The 19119-nt window shown below is 45.1% G+C and overlaps 1 protein-coding gene across 1 annotated transcript; it reads left to right on the top strand.

Moving 5' to 3' along the window:
- Positions 1-508: 508 nt before the first annotated feature.
- Positions 509-18068, top strand: calcrl2 (calcitonin receptor-like 2). Its single transcript, XM_070910227.1, has 13 exons — positions 509-583; positions 10953-11010; positions 11298-11475; positions 12911-13018; positions 13323-13435; positions 13881-13972; positions 14655-14784; positions 14982-15135; positions 15353-15413; positions 15653-15719; positions 16978-17196; positions 17512-17553; positions 17775-18068. The coding sequence occupies exons 1-13, from the start codon at positions 534-536 to the stop codon at positions 18066-18068; spliced, it is 1566 nt and encodes a 521-aa protein (XP_070766328.1). The 5' UTR covers positions 509-533.
- Positions 18069-19119: the final 1051 nt, after the last annotated feature.

Below are 19119 nucleotides of genomic sequence, written 5' to 3'. Positions count from 1 at the left end.
TGTTTTTTTTTGGCTTCCTTGGTGTCTGAAGATGCTTCTGGCTAATTGTAAAGAAATTGGACATTTGGTGTGGAAAATGCATCTGCAGTGTGACAGGTATTACGTGACTAAGGTAGAAATAAGTTTTCTATTGGTCACTGTAACTGTGCTCCGAAATCAGAATCAGAATCAGAAATATTTTATTGATTCCCGGGGGGGGGGGGGAATTATACAAAAAGCTGAATTTGTGTGCTCAATAGAGAGTATACATATTTTATGATGCATTGCCAAAAAAAAATTCTTATTGAATTTGTTGGATTAAAATAGTGCCTAAACATCATCGCTTTGGTTCTTTCTTATTCCAAAACAAAAACGTCAATGTCCCCTCGTTTAGCGTTTTATTTTGAAAGTGACAACAGGAAACGTTGTATTTGCTGCTGTGCTCAGCTTGACTGCTGGAGCCGAGTGGTCGGGTGGGGGGGGTGGGCGGGGTGGGTTGGTCACTATTGACAGAGGGGCGGCGTGAGACCCGTCCCTGCCCGGATCATGCAAGCATGGGGATTTTTGGAGGAAAGCACAGCTTGACAGCTCGCTCAAAGAAAAGGTAGGCAACAAGTCTCTGCTTCTCACTCAACAGTCAGATTCCTGGAACTGTCACATATTGCGGTGTTTTTTTCCTTTAATGAAGCTTCACTTGAACGCGGTTGAAATGTGTCCGTACAACTCAGGATGTAATGCAGTTTTACCCTCATGAAGAAGAACTACTGCAGTGCAACAGTCTACAGCAGTATAATAACGACACTGATACTGACTTTGAGGAAGATTGTGGAGATTTTAAAGCGCAAAAACAACATGAAGTACTTTAAGATGGAGATGAACTCCCAATCGAGCATCATATATATCTACAGACAGGATGCAAGTTCCCATAAGAAGACTGTAGCAGTGTTACAGGACTGTGTTTTATTATCACAAGTACAGGAACCATTGACTTCCACACTAAAAGCTCTGATAGCGATGTTAAAGGAATACAAGTGTGTTGTTTTTCTTGGGGGTTGTAAAGCATATCACTGAGGATGAGTGCCGGTTGAGGGAAGGTCACACCCTGAGCTGGCTGGTCGCCTGCTTCTACAGTTGCAATTCTGAGTACCGTCTGAATAGAAATAGAAATAGAGTTGAATAGAGCGTCTGCCGTCATTATCTCCACCACTGTTGAAGCGCAGCAGATGGCTCATCGTTCACTGGAAGCTGGAACTGTGTTGAGACTCAATCAAAGCGTCTCAACGCAGCAGCTTCACAGTCATGTTGGAGTCTTCGAGCTGAGGTGCAGCAGTGCTGATGAAACCTAAATATTTACTGGGACTGAGGGTTTCTGCTGTCATTGAAGCCACGCCGAATGATGACCAATCGGAAAAGAAGCTCAAACGTGTCCTTCTCTGATAAACTAACAAAGCAGGAGCTGGATTCCTGTGACTTTCCAGTGTCTCTTCCATTTTGACATTCAGTCCACGCCCCGACACAGAGTAAAACAATGCAGGGTACCCTGGAGGCAGAGATACCTGGACAGGTGCTTTGCTGTTTTCCCTATGGATTTGCATGTCTCATTCACTTTCACATGCACATCAGCGATCACCTTGTGAACCCTACAGACATGTCGCTTGTTGCTCCCTTCGCAAAAGTAATTTCAGGTCACTTGCTGTGTCTGATCCATACACCTACATATTGTTTATATGTATACTTCCTATTCCGTAGGTGTCACTCCTCCTTAACAGAGTGTTCTAATACCACCCTCAGCCTCGCACTAGCCTCTGCAGAATTTGCCCGGCAGCTTGTATTCTACCAGCAGAGGCTATTGGCTTGATTTCAGTGAGTGAGTGTCTTCAGGAATACCCTGTACCCCCCCTCCACCTAGTGTTGCCAAGTTGTAACCCTCACGCCCCCCAAGACATCGATCTCAGACCAGCTCCTTACTTAACTTCTGGATACTTCAGGAAGATTCCCGGACTCCACGGTCTGACCGCGCATCCGCCCGTGGGAAACTTTCACCCCCTCACCCACGCCGCCGTCCCAGCGTGTCATGGACTGGAACAGCCTGCTCTTGCTAGCTGTCAGCGTATTAATAGGTGTTTTGGCTGCTACTTTGGTCCCAACCCCTACCTCGTTCTCCAGTCACCCCCCCCCCCCTCCCCTCCACCTTTCATAACACACAACAAACACGTGCTTATTTTAGGCTCAGTGGGAGACATCTGATACGTCAGGGTTACATACTAATAGCAGGGGTTGTAGTTAGAGTGGCAAAGATTTCCTATCACTTTGCATGTTAGGAGATGATAGGACTCCGATTGTTGAAAAGCCAGAACTCTCATCACATGCTTGCAACTCCCTCTATTAAGTTTATTTTAAGCTATATATAAAAAAACTGCTAAAAGACTGCTTTAGCAATGGGAACCAACTTGTTGATTTTGAATTGCATCCCCCCCCCCTTTTTTTTTGTTTTTTAACGCTGAGGAAACGTGTGAGTGGAGAAAGCGAGATAAAGACGGAGCAAGACAAGGTTTTTTTTCTTATTGTCAGGGGAAACTGAGGAAAGACGGCGGGGGTGAGATGAGAAATGGGATGGAAAAAAAGAATCAGAGTGGATGCTTTGGTGGTGAGCGTGGTGTCGGGCTGACCATATCTGAAAACTGTGTCAGGGTGTGCTGGCCCCCCACACTGATTGATAGGTGGGGGGGCCTGCTAAGGCTGGCAGTGGTTACTGTTGTATTGGTGCTGATCACCGTAGCCCACGCGCAATCAGCAGCCAGCTCGCGTTTGGTTGGACAGAGGAGTTCAGCAGATGTTGGCTTGATCATATCATCGTGTCCAGGGAGCAATGCCCCTATTCTCTGCTCTGCACTGCCTCTGCTGCTTTTATAGCCCCAGGGACAAAAAAAAAATACAAAAAGACACCGCGTGGCATTGCTCCAACCGGGGGGGGGGGGTGGGGGGGGGTGCTATTTTTGGGTCCAGCTATGGGAAAATAACCAAGTCCGTAATCACTCATACACGGACAGCTTGGTTGCTGCAAAGCCTGGTGCTGGCTCTTGTAAGTGAATCGCAGGATCAGACAGTGTTAAGAACCCACTTTCCAAAGAACTCAAGGCCAGAAATGCTGGACTTTAACACTGGGGTGGGGGGGGGGGCACTCAGCCATAATGGAAAACGGTTGCAGAGCCCGAGAACCAAATGAGGGATGTGCAAAACAATGTGACGCTATGCGCAGATCAACTCATGTTCCAGACACGTACGTCTCTTTAATGTTTAACTGGGAAAGTGCGTCCAAAAAACATTTGTTCTTTGAAGGCGCAGTGCATCCCGTCTCATTCGGTCACCCCCCCCTGCCTGCCGGCTCGAGTACCCTGTTTGACCTGTTGCTGAACCTCCTTGTGGTCATTGCATAACAGGATCTTGTGTGTTGACTGGCTTTTGGCTCTCACTGTGCTACAATACTTTTTTTTTTCACGTGTGTTGCATTTCAAAGTGGCTGCACTTAAAGATGCACTTATTCCATACTTTCATTATTACCCAGTTGGCCAGGTGTTACGGAGCTCGTTTTTTTAAAAATTCGTCACATAACTGCTTCAGTGTACAACTGGGAGCGCCTTCAAGGAAGTGCGCACCGTTATCCTGATTTGTGCGATTCATTGCGTCGAGACAACGAAGGCAATGCCCCCCCTTTCGTGCGTGGCCATTCGGAACAACAAGTATAGTAACAATTTAGCCCTTAGACGATATATGTCGTACAACCTAGTTCATTTCAAGCATCCTGAAACCACAACACGTTAGCCTGTTTGTCTGCCCCCTAGTGGTCCAGTTAATGCAACTTAACAAGATAAAGACGTTAACAAAATGAGTGAAATCTAGAGCCAGGGTCAAAACTGTGGCCAGAGGCATTATATTTTTTCGGGTCGTCCGTTTCTATCTGTCTTCAAATTTGGCGCAAACGTCCACTTGGACACAAGGATGAACTGGTCCCCGTGAGAATTTGTGACGGAGGTTTTTCTCAATTTGTTTGACATTTTACGGACAAAATGCTTAATGAGTTCATTGAGAAAATAATTGATAATGAAGACAGTCATTTGTTGCAGCCCTGCTTAAGATTTGTGACTCACCTTTCAATGTCTAACTCTGTGCTTTCATATTAAAAGGCTATACGGACGTCAGCTATGTCCCGTCAATATGAAAGTCCCTTCCACGTCCCTTTGTGTATGTGCAACAATGGCTTATTTATAACCTGTTGGGCTTTTTAGAAGTGGCGAGGGGAGAGAAGGGAGGATGTGGTTGCAGGACGACAGAGGAAGATAATGGCATCCTCCTCAACCTTCATCCTTCCTCCGCCTTCCCTCACACATACAGATACCCCCGCTGGAATACACAGAAGTAGGAATAATGTGTGAGCAGATGCACACACACACACACACACACTTCCCTGGTCCCTGGAGAGGGAGCTGTGGCAGTCTGATCTATAAGACAGTGAAGTAGAGCAGCTTATTGGAGGGAACTTGAGAAAACGTACGTGTGATGAATTCAGTGTCAGTCAGTGCTGGGTCTTAAAGTAACTCTGACTGAACTAAATGTCGCCGAGCAGATGAGAAACATTTTTCAAGCAGAAATACTGAACGATTTTGCTTCCAGCTCCCAAATGTGAATATTTGAAGTCTTCTGTCATAGTCGAGTGAACATCTTTGGGTTTCGAACTGTTACTGGGACCAAACAGGCAATTTGAAGATATCCCCCCCTTGGAATTAACATCAGAAGATTAATTGGTAATGAAAATAAGCCCTAGTTTGTGGTACTGGCTCTGCGGGGGGGGGGGGGGGTCTAAAATTCCTTTGTCCACACAACAGCTGTTTACCACATGATAATAACCGCCGTTACCTGTCTTTTCACTGCATCACCATGAGCACAGCATGTATATGAAGCTTAAGCCCACTGCCCCCTGCTCCCTCCGGTATGGTGGTGTGTGTCTGGTATTTTATCTTATCGCTGTCAAACACTCCCATCTGCAGCACAGCACTCCGTGATTGTTCCTTTGACTCGTGCTTTTTTTTTTTTAGTTATCTTAAAAAGGACATAAAAACATCAACATTACAGCAATTGTTAAGGCAAATTTCCATTTCCCTACATTCATTTCCTTCTGTTAAATGAGCGCTGCTGACACTTCACCTCAGGCAGCAGTGACCTCTAGGGTCGGGACAGAATCCTGTTTTAACGTCACAGCGGCATCTGCAGTCCATTTCACTGGGAGCATGGGTCAATAAACCTAAATCTGGTGCAGCGAGACAGCAATATTTGGATTTCCCATCATCCCGCCCCGATGACCCACGGCCCCATGGGAGCAGTATGACTCTCTCACAGTGAGCTTTAAGGATGTGGAGTGCTAACCGCTGGCCTCTAAAAAGAATTTTAGAATCAAGAAGACCAGGATTCAAAGATTACGTCATCTTTACTTTGAACCTCTGGCTTATTAACAAATCCCATTTGTTTTAGCAGAAAAAAAAAAAAGGTCTAGCCCTGCCATAGTACAGCTGACACTGATTATTGTCCTTATGATCATAAGGCATCATATGAACTTTTGGCTCGGGAGACGTGTGTTTAATTTCCTCAGTTGAGCTTCATCTCCTTTGGACCCCCGAGGCTCAAACACAAGCCTTCATTCTTCGTTTCCTGCACAGAATATTAAGCCTTCCTCCTCTCTCTCCACTCAATAGACTGATTTTGTTCATTTAGTCAGCATGTGCACGTCTTAAACCCTTGTGAAGTAGCAATTTAGGCCAAACATGGGAAGCATTTGTAGCGCGTTTGTGAATGCTTGCAGAAGCAATTGGACTGTTTCATCACCGTGATTATTGTGTTGCCTGTTGCTAGGTGTGGGCTTCCTGCGTACAAAAAAAAAGACACATTCATTAGAAACATCACTCACCTTGAGCGCTTTGGTTGCCAAGAGACGCTGCCACTGAAAGTTCTGTCAGTTGATTCCAGCACCCGGCAGTAGCTTTGACATGGGCGTGGGTTTTCTGAAGGCTGACGCTCGTGGTCATATTTGTATAATCAAAGGTGCCAATTGGCTTACGACTTTCTTCTGTGTTCCCATGTGTCTCCTACACATGGTGTGCTCGCGGCTCAGTGTTGTTTCTACAGCTGTTACCAGACAAGCAAGCCGCGCATTCCAGTTTGACAATGACTGCTCTCAGATCATCTAAACATCACGCCGGAGAGAGAAGTCCAACTCCTTTAAAGGAATACACCGAACTGTCGGGAGATTTATCTACAAACACTGACACCAACAATTAGCCGTGCTTTACTTGTAGATCAGTGGCTGTTTGAAAAAAATACAAAAACCTACTTTACATGTTTGCAAAGTGCAGTCTCTATTTTTCATATTGTCAACAAAACCTGTGAAAAGACCAAAACCTCACAAGGCACTAGTTTTTTTCCCCCCACCCTGTCTGTGGCCCCAAGCCTAGTCATTCCCACTGAAATGAGTCATGAATATAGAATTGAACGATTTTTTTTTAAAAAAGGCTCAGTAATTTCCCGAAAACAGTGGGGCACTGTAGCATCGAGCAAACGTCAGTCAAACAGGAGTAAATAGTCTATTTGTTGGGGACTGTATTCCGCCACAGATTTGATGCAGTAGCGTATGCATCAGCGGGATGGTGTTCGCGGGGTCGACTCAAAATAAACTACGGCGCCCGTGTTCATTTTAATGACGTAACATGTCACCCAGTGCAACATGTGGCTCACTGATGCGTTTCTTTCTCTGGCACAGAGGAATCAGGCTTTGCATACGCAAGCAGCGCTTGTTAGTAGGATCGAGTCATTGTTTTTTTTTTTAATCGTCTTTTCGTGGGAATTTGCCGATAGTAAGACAAATACTGGACTTATACTTTACTGCATCAGCCGACATTTTGCCTTTTTAAATTGCGTAGTCTGTAGGCCACAGGAGAACGACAGAGGCAACGTTCGTAACATTGTTGGACTCACAAAGGACAGTTTGATCGAAACTGATGCCTCTGGAGCCACAAACGGCTTTATACAACTTTTTTTTTTTTTCCCCACATGTGCAATAGTACTCCCCAAGACCTGTAAACAGACTTTAAATGTGTAAACTCATCGGCGGAGTTCCACTTTAAAGGTCACCGACGTGTGTCACTGCGGTGTGTCTACGTCCTCATCACTTTTCCAGGGCTGAGCCGACCCACCGGGACGCGAGCTCAAAGGAAAGCCAGCGGGGCTGGGCAGAGCTGAGGTGACTGAGTGACTAGCTGAGATAAATGTTGGCAGACGACAGTGTAGGAGAGAAAAACAGGAGACAGAGGCAGGTCGAGAGGAAACGGCTATCAAAGAAGAGTGGTCGAGTAGATGTGTGTGTGTGTGTGTGTGTGTGTGTGTGTGTTTGACCTGAGTTTAAATTCCTTGAGCCCCCCACGGGAGAGAATGTCTGAACACAGAAAAGAAGATTATCCAGAGAACGATGAAAACACAGACACACATCTCAACACGGAGAAGAAACGGGAGGCAGACACACAGATCAAACACACACTTTGTCACGTACACACACACACACACACTCCTACAAATCAACAAGCTCAAATATGTGCACGGATTTAGTGTGTGTACATTTATTTTATTGGCATTTAAAGATCAATTATTATCAATTATCATCAATTAGTATCTCACTCATGGCTGGCACTCTGGATCCCTTTGCTTAATGATTAGAGGGGATGACCCTGGAGACAATAAGGGACAGGAAGACGGGGACAAAGGAAGTGACAAATGCAGCAACCTTTTGAGTTTCTATTGTTACCGGAAAACGAAGACGAACCAAACGACTTGGCCGCCGTTCACAGATAGATTGTGTGCAGTGTTGGTTGGTGATAATGGCATACAGCGAGCGCTGCCAAGGTATTATAATGTGTGAGTGTGTGTGTGTGTGTGTGTGTGTGTCCTTGGCTTTACAATGTCCTGATCGGGAACAATATTTTGGAGGCAACTGTGTGCATAACAGATACGAAGGCGTTCATTGTTGACTTTCGTACTGAATGGAACTGTAATCATAAATGTCTGTTCCTGGGTGTCTGTGAGTGTCTCTGTGTTGTACGGTTGCCGTCGCCCACAGAAACCGCAGTCCACGGGAAAATATGTCACAGTGCCGCGTGTTCAGCAGCAAGGACGAGGACGCACAAATGACATCTTTTGGGTTATCTTGGGTCTTACCTGCGTTGATGAGGGGCTTGAAACTCATACAGCGCTTAAGAAATGTATTAGACCACCTGTCATAAAAATGAGAAAAACACAAATATTTTAGAAATCCGTCAAAAACTTGTTTCAAACTAAAAGGTGTATTGTTATTTATTAGGCAAAGAACAAACTGGAACAACTAAATAGTCCTTATTCACTGGTTTCTGTTCAGGAATGCAAGTAAATAACTGTAATTTGGCATCTCAATCAAAAAAATAATAACGTGCTTTACTATTTTTTTCTGCTTTTTTGTAAAACGGTAAATTTGAGAATTCATGGATAACAACAATAATTCTATTTTAGCGTTAAAGATATCATTTTGATTAAAGAGCTCGGCTTGCACATACTGGTGGATTAACCATTACAGAGACATCAGCAACACTGTTCATTTAGGGCAGAGAACAACAGACAAAGAATCAGCATGAACATGTGAACGCGCCAACATTTCACCTTCTCGCTCAGACAAAGAACATGTCAATTTAATATAATGTGAATTCAATAGACTTTGTTCACATTTTCACCCGGAATGGCAGCGAAAGCACAGCACTAACGAATGTGGACCTCTATCTGTATTGGTGCGTCAGTTTCGGGGGGCCTTAGTCGCGCATGCTCGCTCGCTCGCACCTAAATGGAACAGTGCCATCCCTTAACGTCGTTACATTATTTATCACGTTAGCTGGCAAACTACTCACCTTGCCTTGGGTTTGTTCATGCGGTGCTGTGTGCGGTCGCCAGGCCCAGCCGTTATTGGTCGGCCCCAGTAGCCGCGATGTCTCCTAAGACGGGGTTGTAGCCGTTGAACGTATCTTTGAGTCACCGCAAACAATTGCTGAAAGGTTGGCTCCACGTGAATATTGAATTTCTTCAGCACTGACAAGTTGTTCACTGCAAATGTTTTAACAATCAGCTCTGTGCGTTGGGGCGAGTCAAAGGAGCTCGCCTCTGCGCAACCTTTTTCACGTGGCTCCCTTCGGGTACGAGACACGACACAAAACCGCTGAGCGTTATGCGTTCAGTTCTGCTTTAAGCGCTCGCTGAAACATCATTTATTGAAGTGCTCTGTGTCGGTTAAATCCGGCGCGAGTAGAGGCAGAAAGAGACAAAAAGAAAAACAGGAAGTTCAAACAAAGAATGATTTTGCATGGGTTCCCTGGGAAAAAAAACCCTCACGCCCACGACGCGCATTTCATTTTCCATCTCTCATGTCCTGCAACTCTCAGCTGTCAAACTTTTGTTTTCGTTGCTTTGGACTCAAAGAAGAGCTTTCTTGGCACGAATATGTGCTGTAACTGCTTTAAACATTCGAACTGGCTGCCTGTCTGGCCTTGAATCGCTTGAGCCCTAATGTTTCCAATATTCCACTTACGTTTCCTTCGCAGGTATCTAGATACCACATGTTTTCCCCTGCAGTTCGACAATGTCAGACCCATAAATCTTAATTTTTTTATGTGAGCACTTTCTCAATGTGCGTCCCTGTGATTCAGTTGATATGTTTGGCATCTTTGGATAGGTTCTACAGTTCTCTTTCACAATTCAACTTTTAGCTTTTTAGCTTTTAAAAAGATTCTGTATATTATTGTTTGGTTTGAATATTGAACGCACGTCTGCTGAACGTGAATTTGAAATCATGAAAGATGAAAGATGCTGAAATGAATACTGCTGTGGAGACAAATTCGGCTTTTCAGAGTCGTGCTCATCATTTGCAACCAATTCCAAAGAGAAGGCCGGAGTTTACTACTAACTGACTCTTTGTCACGGTCGAGCAAGCTGCACAGTAGCGCGTGCATTTCACTGACACCTGAAATGAGCGTCTGACGTCGTGACTTTTTATTGCATTTACAAACAAGTGTCATGTCATGCTGGCCATGAGGTCCGAACGCTCCGACGTCAGCGTCCTCCCTCGCGGGTAGATTAAAGCCCACCATGTTTCCCCACCGAAGAGACGCCTTTTGTCGCGCGCGTTTGGTTTTTAGAGCCTCAGCCGTTGTCGCCTCACGCTCTTATGCCTCCTTGCGCCGAGTATTTATTTCAGGCTTATTAACGAGGAAACACTGAAGGCAGCTTGCTGCCCTTTCGCCCCCAAAATAATAACAAACGCACATCTGTTTCTGTGACCCCGAGTGGGACAGCGGAGAAGAATGGCTGGCTGGTGGGGGGGGGGGCGTGAACTTCCTGTCCTGATAGATGAGGAAAATACACATGCTGTAAATAAACATACTTAAGCGCACTTGAAAGACAATGCACTCACACAAGCTTTAGTCTAACACTGTGGTCCAGACTGACGGACATCTCAACAACTGTTGGATGGGTTGGCATGAAATGTGGCGTAGACATTCATCCCCCTCAGGAATGAGTTGTAACATCTTTAGCGATCATCAGGTCCGCTTTTCATTTGTCTTCGGGCTGATGATCAAATAACCCGCGGAACGAATGACGTTCCCCATCAACTTCTGCCGCGCTTTGTGCTTAGCGATAATTAGCAGATGTGAGCATGCCAAAAACACCACTGTCCTTAAGTACAGTCTCACAGAGCTGCTAGCGTGGCTGTGGACCCTTAGTCCTGTTTGTGTAATGCTGTGTAGAATGTTTGTTTATTGCGAGAACCTCAGTTTTGGAATGCAGAGCAGCTTCTCACATGTAAGAGCGTGTGGATGGGAAAATGAATTGCATTGTTGTTCCTGTTTCCCTTTTAGAAACATGTGGAGGACCCTGACACTCTCACTGATAGTTGCGCTGGCGTTGGGCACAGAGGTGAGTGCGATCACGTGTGTGTGTGTGTGTGTGGCTGCAAAGCTCTCTTCTTTTCATTAGCTAATTACTGAACACACACACACACACACACACACACACACACACACACACTTGACACCCTGGATGTGTACACTAAGTAGGTTGAACCAGGAGACCATAAGGGAGCTGAGAGACACCAAGGAAGAAGACAGGAGGAGAAAACACAAGCAGACCGGGCAGAGCAGATAAGATTACTAATGTAACGTAAAGTGATATTTGAGTCTTAACAAGAAATCATTTGTGCCCAGGTCTCCCAGTCTGAGGATGTGGGGTCCATGGTGGCCGTTGAGGAGGCAGTGGAGGAGGAGCAGCAGGAAAATTTCAGCAACGTATCCACCGTACTGGGGAAGTCCCGACACCAGATCCTGGCCGCTCAATTCGAGTGCTACCTGAAGATAATCCACGATCCATCACGTACAGAAGAAGGTGAATGAGGCTGCACCTATCGTTCTGTTTATTCCCAGTTCAGCTGATAACAGCCTCCCTCTGCAAATTGAATCGCTTGAGCTGAATAGTTGATAAGTGACGAAATGAATTACAGGATGTCCTTTAAAACTGCTTCGGTAGCCTTGCCGTTAATTCCACGGGCTCTTATTTTTGCTGTCGCGCCGGGATCCACGACGAAGATGTGAAAAGGAGGGAAAAGTATGACTTTCACGTCGGCGGTCGATATGAACGTCACCCTAACCCTAACTATTAAATATTGGATGGATTATTAATACAATTCTAAAGCAGTAAAATAGAATAAAATGTTCTTTATTCATGAAAGATCTGTGTGGGGGGGGGTTTAGGACAATTAGTGGCCTGCGTTGCTGCCTGCCACGGTGTCTATTTGGATCTACACCTGGGAGTCACCAGAGTAACACACTGAGCCAACGGCTTCACTAGCGGCCGTCGTTGCTTTAACGTGGTGGAAATGAAGGCGAATGAGCTAATTGTTAGTTTACCGCTGAATCATTTCACGCGCATGTATTTCAAATGGCGTCTTTGTTGCGTTTCTCCTCCGCTCGGCATAGGAGGCTCAGTGTTCAGCTCATTAGATATATGCGGATTTAGTTAAATGCAGTTAACAGTTTCCACTGTGTGCGCACACGAAGAGAGAGAGAGAGAGAGAGAGAGAGAGAGGAAGTGAGTCTGAAAGAAAGGAAACCTGCCCTTTGTCTCTTTCCCAGTGGCTGTTACTCCCGCTCGGTCCTTCGCTGCCTTTGAAATGTTATTTTGCGCTCCGTTTCCCAACATGCCACAGTGCAACCTGGTACCGGCAGGTTTCCGTCTATTGTTGACGAGCTCTGTTGTGGGCCAAGTGCGGTCAGACACGTCGTCTACATCAGTGGAACACAGCATTTACCTTGAATAGATCATTTCTATGATTCATCCTGCAAGGGGGGGGGGAGTTTATTAAACACTTAAAAGGTTGTGGGAGGGACAATGCATTACAGCAGACTTCAGTTTTGGCGAAATTGAGAAATATTTCATATTTGATATAACCAGCTTTTACTGTTTTTTTGCTGTTCTAAACATGCGGCGGCTGAAACATCTTGTGCTTTATGTCATTTAAACAGAAGAAGAAGTGGGTGGCTGGCATGAGCAGGGGGGGCCCAGTGGCTGAACAGACAAACAGCACCACCTGTAGGAACTCAAACGTCAACAACCAAACAAATATGCAGGACTGTGCAGAACACGCAGTGCTATTTATGGAATTAGCACTTCTTACAAACAAGCAATCTACTGCAAAGAAGGTCTTTTGAAGCGTAGCGGGATTAGGTGCCTCACCTGCGCGCACGTCGCTCTGAGACTAGAGGCGGGGGAAGGTTTACACGGTTGCTCTATTTCAATCTCGTGTCCGTACTGCCCTCTGTAGGCACTTACTGTAACCGCACATGGGACGGCTGGCTGTGCTGGGGGGACTCAGCTCCGGGGACGGTCATGCAGATGTGTCCTGAATACTTTTTTGATTTCGACCCTGCTGGTGAGGCCTTAACACACACTCACACACAACATATGCAATACTGTCTGTTTGTTGTCCGTCTGTTTGTATTGATATGCACTTTTACTCTAGCAAGTCAGTTTTTTATTTATTTTCACTTCAGATTAACTGTTTGTTTGTTTTTTGCTGTTTGTGTAATTGCAAAGAGGGGGGAGGGGGGGGGGTGGCTCTCCCTCACATATATTCACCAATGCACAGAAACATTTGCAAATTATAGTTTACTTAATAGCTTTGCAGTGTCTGTTTGGCACCTGAAGTCGTATAGTTATAATGTCGTCTTCAACAGAGAAGGTTACTAAAGTGTGCAATCCTGATGGCCAGTGGTTCCACCACCCAGAGAGCAACAGGGTCTGGACTAACTACACCCAGTGTCAGGCCTACACCAAAGACAAACTCAAGGTAAAACACAATGACGTGGAACTGCTGTGTGTGAGATGTATGTCGGGAACCGTTGAAAACACATTTAGTTTTGGCTCCTTTGACCAAACCAGAGTCGTGTCATAACCAAAGAACGCGGCTCTTAGTCCCCTTTCAAGCAGACTGATGCAAACCCCACCTCATGTCACATGCAAGTCATTTGGGCTTCGTTCCACCTGGAGGGCGGACGGATATTTCTGTAGGAACGGTCTCCGTGAAGCTTGTCTTGGACATTGTCCCATGAATCTCATTTAGTTGCCGTGACATCAATCAATGTGATTCTTTTCTTCAGTGCATCAAACCCATGGCCATTCAGGAAACAACTTTCTTTTCTGAATTTTCCCACTATAACTGCTTTACTGTAATATAACCGTCCTCATGAAGTGGTGATTTTTTTTTATTTTTTTAATTCTTTTTGTCCCTGCAGTTTGCCTACAGTCTCTACTACCTGGCCATGGTGGGTCATGGCCTGTCTATAGTCTCCCTGATCATCTGTCTGATCATCTTCTCCTACTTCAAGTGAGTCACATCAGCTCTCCGACGGCCTTCAGATGCTTCTCTTACTTTTTTACTTAGACTTAGACTCAGACTTTTTATCAATCCCACAGCGGGGGAAATTTACACCTCGCAGCAGCAAAGACAGAAAGGTGCAGAAACACACAGCGGACAAGCACGGTGTCAATAAGACTTAGAAGAAAAAACTATATACAAATAATAAATACAGATCCAAAAAAATATGGGGGACAAAAATAAATATATACACGGAAAAATATATGTAACGTTTGTACAAATTGTGCAGATTTACGTGCAGTTAAACAGTCTTATAGCCGCAGGAATGAACGGGTGTGACAGTCTGGGTGCTGAAGGAGCTGCTCAGGCCCCCCCCCAGTCTCGTGCAGGGGGTGAGAGGAAAGAAAATGGCTTAGAAACTGCTATAAGCTGCTTGTATGGAGACCAATATAATTACAACTGGTATGGTCAGTGTCATTCCCATTCTAAAATGGCTTCCATTGTGTGTGTGTGTGTGGGGGGGGGGGGTAAATTGTATGTTCAGATTTTAATTGATGTTGAATTCTGGCTCAGACTCTCAGCTTTGGCAATTTCAGTGCAAAAATGTTTGTGTAAGCCGTTAAAAAGAATCCAAAGAAGCCTGAACTGACATACCTTCCCTCCCCCTCTCCGTCCGTGTTCTCTCTTTCAGGAGTCTCAGCTGCCAGAGAATCTCCCTCCACAAGAACATGTTTCTCTCCTTCATCTTGAACTCCATTGTCACTATAATGTGGCTCTCGCTCAATGTGGCCAATAACCAAGCCATAAATGCCAGCAACCCCGTGAGCCACTGACTTTATCTTTCATCTGTCATTTTATTTCATTACACGAACGAATTTCAGTTAAAAAAAAAAGAAAAAAAGAAGTCCTACGCTTAACTTAACGGTGTGCTCATTATTATGATCCATAGCTTGGTGCAGACTTCGTTATATTCCCTGTGGGTTCAAATCTGCCTTAACCGCTTCCTGTCCTTCCTCAGGTGAGCTGTAAGGTCCTGGCCGTGCTGACTCAGTACACGTCCACTTCCAACTACTTCTGGATGCTGTGTGAGGGCATCTACCTCCACACGCTCATCATAGTGGCCGTCTTTGTCGGGGAGCAGCAGCTCTTCTGGTACTACGTCGTGGGATGGGGTGAGTCGGGAGGGTCTTTCCTTTTGTGTTTCAGCGCAGACGGCCCAGGGGATTCAAACGATTTGTCCACGGAGACCACGTTTAAGTACCGCGCGGATACGTTACCTTCATGAAAAGTCAGCAATGCATGACCTCTGCGAAACCGCGAAACTGTCTCCAGGGTGATCCAGGACGTCCGTCTGACATTTCTGTTCGCGTTTCTCCCTCTTTGCCAAAGGTTTTCCCGTCATCCCTGCCGTCACGTACGCCGTGGCTCGCGGCCTCTTCTTCAACGACAAGTAAGACGTAGTGTGTTTACTGTTCTCCTGCGAAGCCCAGGTCTGCTGTGATATAAGCCTTTTTTTTTTCTGAAAGATATTGATTTGCCTCCACCAAGTGGTGGCAGTATTTGCGCGGCTCGCTGAGTGTAACGATGAGTGATTCAGGCCTTAATGAAGCCCCCGGGCCTTTTCTGTCACTGTGCACGTGAAAGCTCGCTGTCGCTCACCCTTTTTCCCGCTCTGTGCGTTTGTTTTAGGTGCTGGATCAGCTCACACACACACCTGCTCTACATCATTCATGGGCCCATTCAAGCCGCACTGCTTGTGAGTAATTCATGAATTCCCCTTTATCACTCGGGATTACTTTGAAACGGTCCGATCAAGCGATCGCGTTCATTCAAAATGTAGCATCAAGACGGACGTGTACCTGCTTTTCAAGTGCTTGCTGATGATGTGTATTATTTGATACTAATTGTAAAAGTAGTCTTTTCATAAAATGGTATGCAACACAAAGTTGCTACTATGCAGTGTTCCAGGAAGACAGCTAGCAGATGTTGGGGCCCCATATAAATAAGATTAATTACTAGTTAGTCTAGTTAGTCTTGACATGGACTTCCTTGGAATATGGGAGTCACGAGATAGAGGTTAAGGTCAGGGATGTGAAAGGTCATTCTGAGAGGTCTCTTTTCCTGACCCCTAGATGGGAAACGGAAGTTTACAGACTCATGTGTTATAGTAGGACCCCATGTATGTCTAAAGGTATAAAAGACGAGCTTGAACAGTGTTCGAGGCAGCAGTACTGATTCGGCTACGGGTGCTGTCCAGGTTAAGATGCGCATGCCTGTTGATCCTGATCTTTGATGCAAATAAAGAATATTATGTGAAAAGTCAGTATCAGCGGAGTTTCCTTCCATCATCGGATCATCGTCTACATCTGGGGAATGAAGAAGAAATTGACAACACTGACAACACAAGGCGGACTGGTTGAGGACTTTTGGCTGAAACTCATAATGCAAATGAACACTGTGATGTACAGTAGATGCAAATACACAGTCGCTTCCAACACACGAGTGGCAGCTATTAGTCAGTTTCTAATGTAACCGCCTCTATTGGCAGGGCTGCTCAGCGGCAACACACTGACCAAACAGTACTGATATTAATGTGCCACTGAGATGTGAAAGCACTGACACATTTTGACCTTTACTTGCGGTTCTTTCCTTTGACCGTGTTCACTTTTTGGTGAAAATGTGCTACGCCGTCTTCAATTGGAACTTGCGAGGTCGTGCTTTTTGATATGGAAATTCGACAACGTTTGCCTTGAAGTGGTTTAACATCGCTATTGTCAGGAAATTGACAGCAAAAAGTCAGCAAACGATATAGTGTGCGCTGTGTTTGAAGGTGTTGTTGCAGTGCCGCCTTCAGGCCCCGTCGTTGTAATTCTATAGGTAATATGCAAAGATGTGCCTTCCCTTCAAGTTTAGTACCGTACTGTGTATCAGTAACATTACCCCCTCTCCTCCGCTTCCATTTCATCCACCGATCCATCTGTTCGCCCCACCATCCGCCCCACCAATCCATCAAGGTCAACTTTTTCTTTCTCCTGAACATCGTCCGAGTCCTGATCACCAAGCTGAAAGAGACCCACTGCGCCGAGTCCACGGCCTACATGAAGGCGGTGAGGGCCACCCTCATCCTCATCCCTCTGCTGGGAGTCCAGTTCATCCTGTTCCCCTGGAGGCCCGAGGGACTCATCAGCCGGGCCATCTATGATTTCTTTGTAAACATCTTCAGCCACTTCCAGGTACGGCCAACAATAACCCGCACATTCAAAGACTCACTCAGATTGATTCACGTCGCTGTTTTAAACAAACTCCTGCTGTGAAGTTAGCTGTGACGCATTTTGCACTAATAATCTGCACGTTTTTCCTCATGAATATGAACCTTTTCTGTTTTTTTACTGTTGGTTGTATTAAATGCTATTAAACTCCTGCCACTTTCCTGAAGCAACAACATCAAACTGAACTGTCTGATCTCGCTGATCCATTTATATCCTACTACTTAAGGATATATGACTGTTTCTGTATTAATATTGAATCGATGTCCTATTACTTTGCAGGGACTCCTGGTGGCAATCATATTCTGTTTCTGCAATGCTGAGGTATCATATTTAATGTTTCAAAGATACTCTAAACTGATAAAAAAAAAAATAACTAACAGAGACTGGTGGGTGGATCAGATGTTATGACCCAGATAATGTAAACTGTTGTCTAAAGCTACTTAAACAAAACTCTAGAGCAACAATACAATAGACATTTATTTAGAAAAGAAATAAAATACTGAGATTTAAATTCTTGCCTGACTATCATTGTTGACGTCCAGGCCCAGACAGCGCTGCAGAGGAAGTGGGCTCAGTGGAAGTCGGCCTGGGGTAAAACCGGCTGGGGAGAAACGCCCATCACCAAGAACCACTTTAGCTACCACACCAACTCCTCCATTACGGAAACCAGCCGCGCCACCATCAACTTGGAGCAGCCCCCGGCGCCTCCTGAGCAAGACGAAAACTTCTTGTCCCCGTCCATGGAGCAGAAAGCCAACGGGCAGCAGGAGAACAGCAAAACGTGCAGCAACGGGGAGGCGGACATGCTCAGCAAGTTGGCGAGCGTCAACATCTGACTAGAGGGAGCACGGAGGTGATGGTTGTAGTGCCAAACACACACACACACACACACGCACTTACATGTAGACACAGAAAGACAGAAGACTGAAAGGCAGAGAAGTTGCAGGTGAATTTTCAAAATAAAGGTTAACTGGTGGGCAGTATATGTACAGTATCTAACAAAAAAAAAAAAAAAAAAAAAACCTTAAAAAGCGTGTGATGTTCCCACACACGCATTTTTACAGTCATAGCATTTATATCATGGTGTCATCCTGTAATCCTGCTATAGTAATGGTTTTTGTGTACATGTGGCCTGTTGATGGAAAGTCCACTCATGTTTTTTTTTTTTCTCTCCTAGTTTTTAATCACGTTATTTCTTGTTAGAATGGAGAAAGGTGCCAATCCCAAACCTGCCATTTTGACGCGACGAACGCAGGGCTGTGTGTTCGTGGAATCCGTTATCCGCCTTACGAAGCTTCTGAATGCTCCGTCAGTCCACCACTGTGACCAATGAATGTCGTAGGCCCACTGATATGTTTCTATATGTTCTTTTACAAGAAGGATGATGTAATTGCCGCTGGAAAGCCAGCATCCCCATTTAAGCACACGGAAGAGAAGCACTGTGTTAACAGAAATAGGATTTACTCTCAGTCAGACAAAGTGTATGACGTAAGTGAACATGCACTACTTCATTTTCACGAGTGTTTTGGACTAATCTGCCCTATAAAAGGCAAAACACAGTAATAACACATTTGGTCAAACTTGCGTTTTACCGTATAAAAATGCATAATACTATATAGAAATAGATTTCTCTGAAAACCGGGTGTAAAAAAAAAAACTGGGCTAAAACCCAAGCTGTGGTAACACTGTAGTATCTGTCACATAAAGACAGCCGACACATTCGCTAAAGCAAGAGAGGTAAATCAAGTTTAAGCCCGATGGCCAAATAACCACAGCTAGCCTTAGCTAAAGCCACAGCTAAATGTATTTACCGATTTTTGCCAGCTGTTATCTGTAATTGAGAAACATCCGTTTCGATGAACTGACATGTGGTCAGTCAGTTTGTTA

Source organism: Enoplosus armatus, chromosome 8 (genome assembly GCF_043641665.1).
Source record: "Enoplosus armatus isolate fEnoArm2 chromosome 8, fEnoArm2.hap1, whole genome shotgun sequence".
In the NCBI taxonomy this organism is placed as follows: Eukaryota; Metazoa; Chordata; class Actinopteri; order Centrarchiformes; family Enoplosidae; genus Enoplosus; species Enoplosus armatus.
The sequence above is the reverse complement of the archived record's forward strand: the minus strand, read 5'-3'. Positions and strand labels throughout refer to the sequence as shown.

Coding starts and splice junctions, on each gene's coding strand:
- calcrl2 (XM_070910227.1), top strand. CDS start 534: ATGGGGATTTTTGGAGGAAAGCACAGCTTGACAGCTCGCTCAAAGAAA. Junction 11,476..12,910: donor TCCATCACGTACAGAAGAAG/GTGAATGAGGCT, acceptor TGCCCTCTGTAG/GCACTTACTGTAACCGCACA. Junction 15,136..15,352: donor GTACTACGTCGTGGGATGGG/GTGAGTCGGGAG, acceptor TCTTTGCCAAAG/GTTTTCCCGTCATCCCTGCC.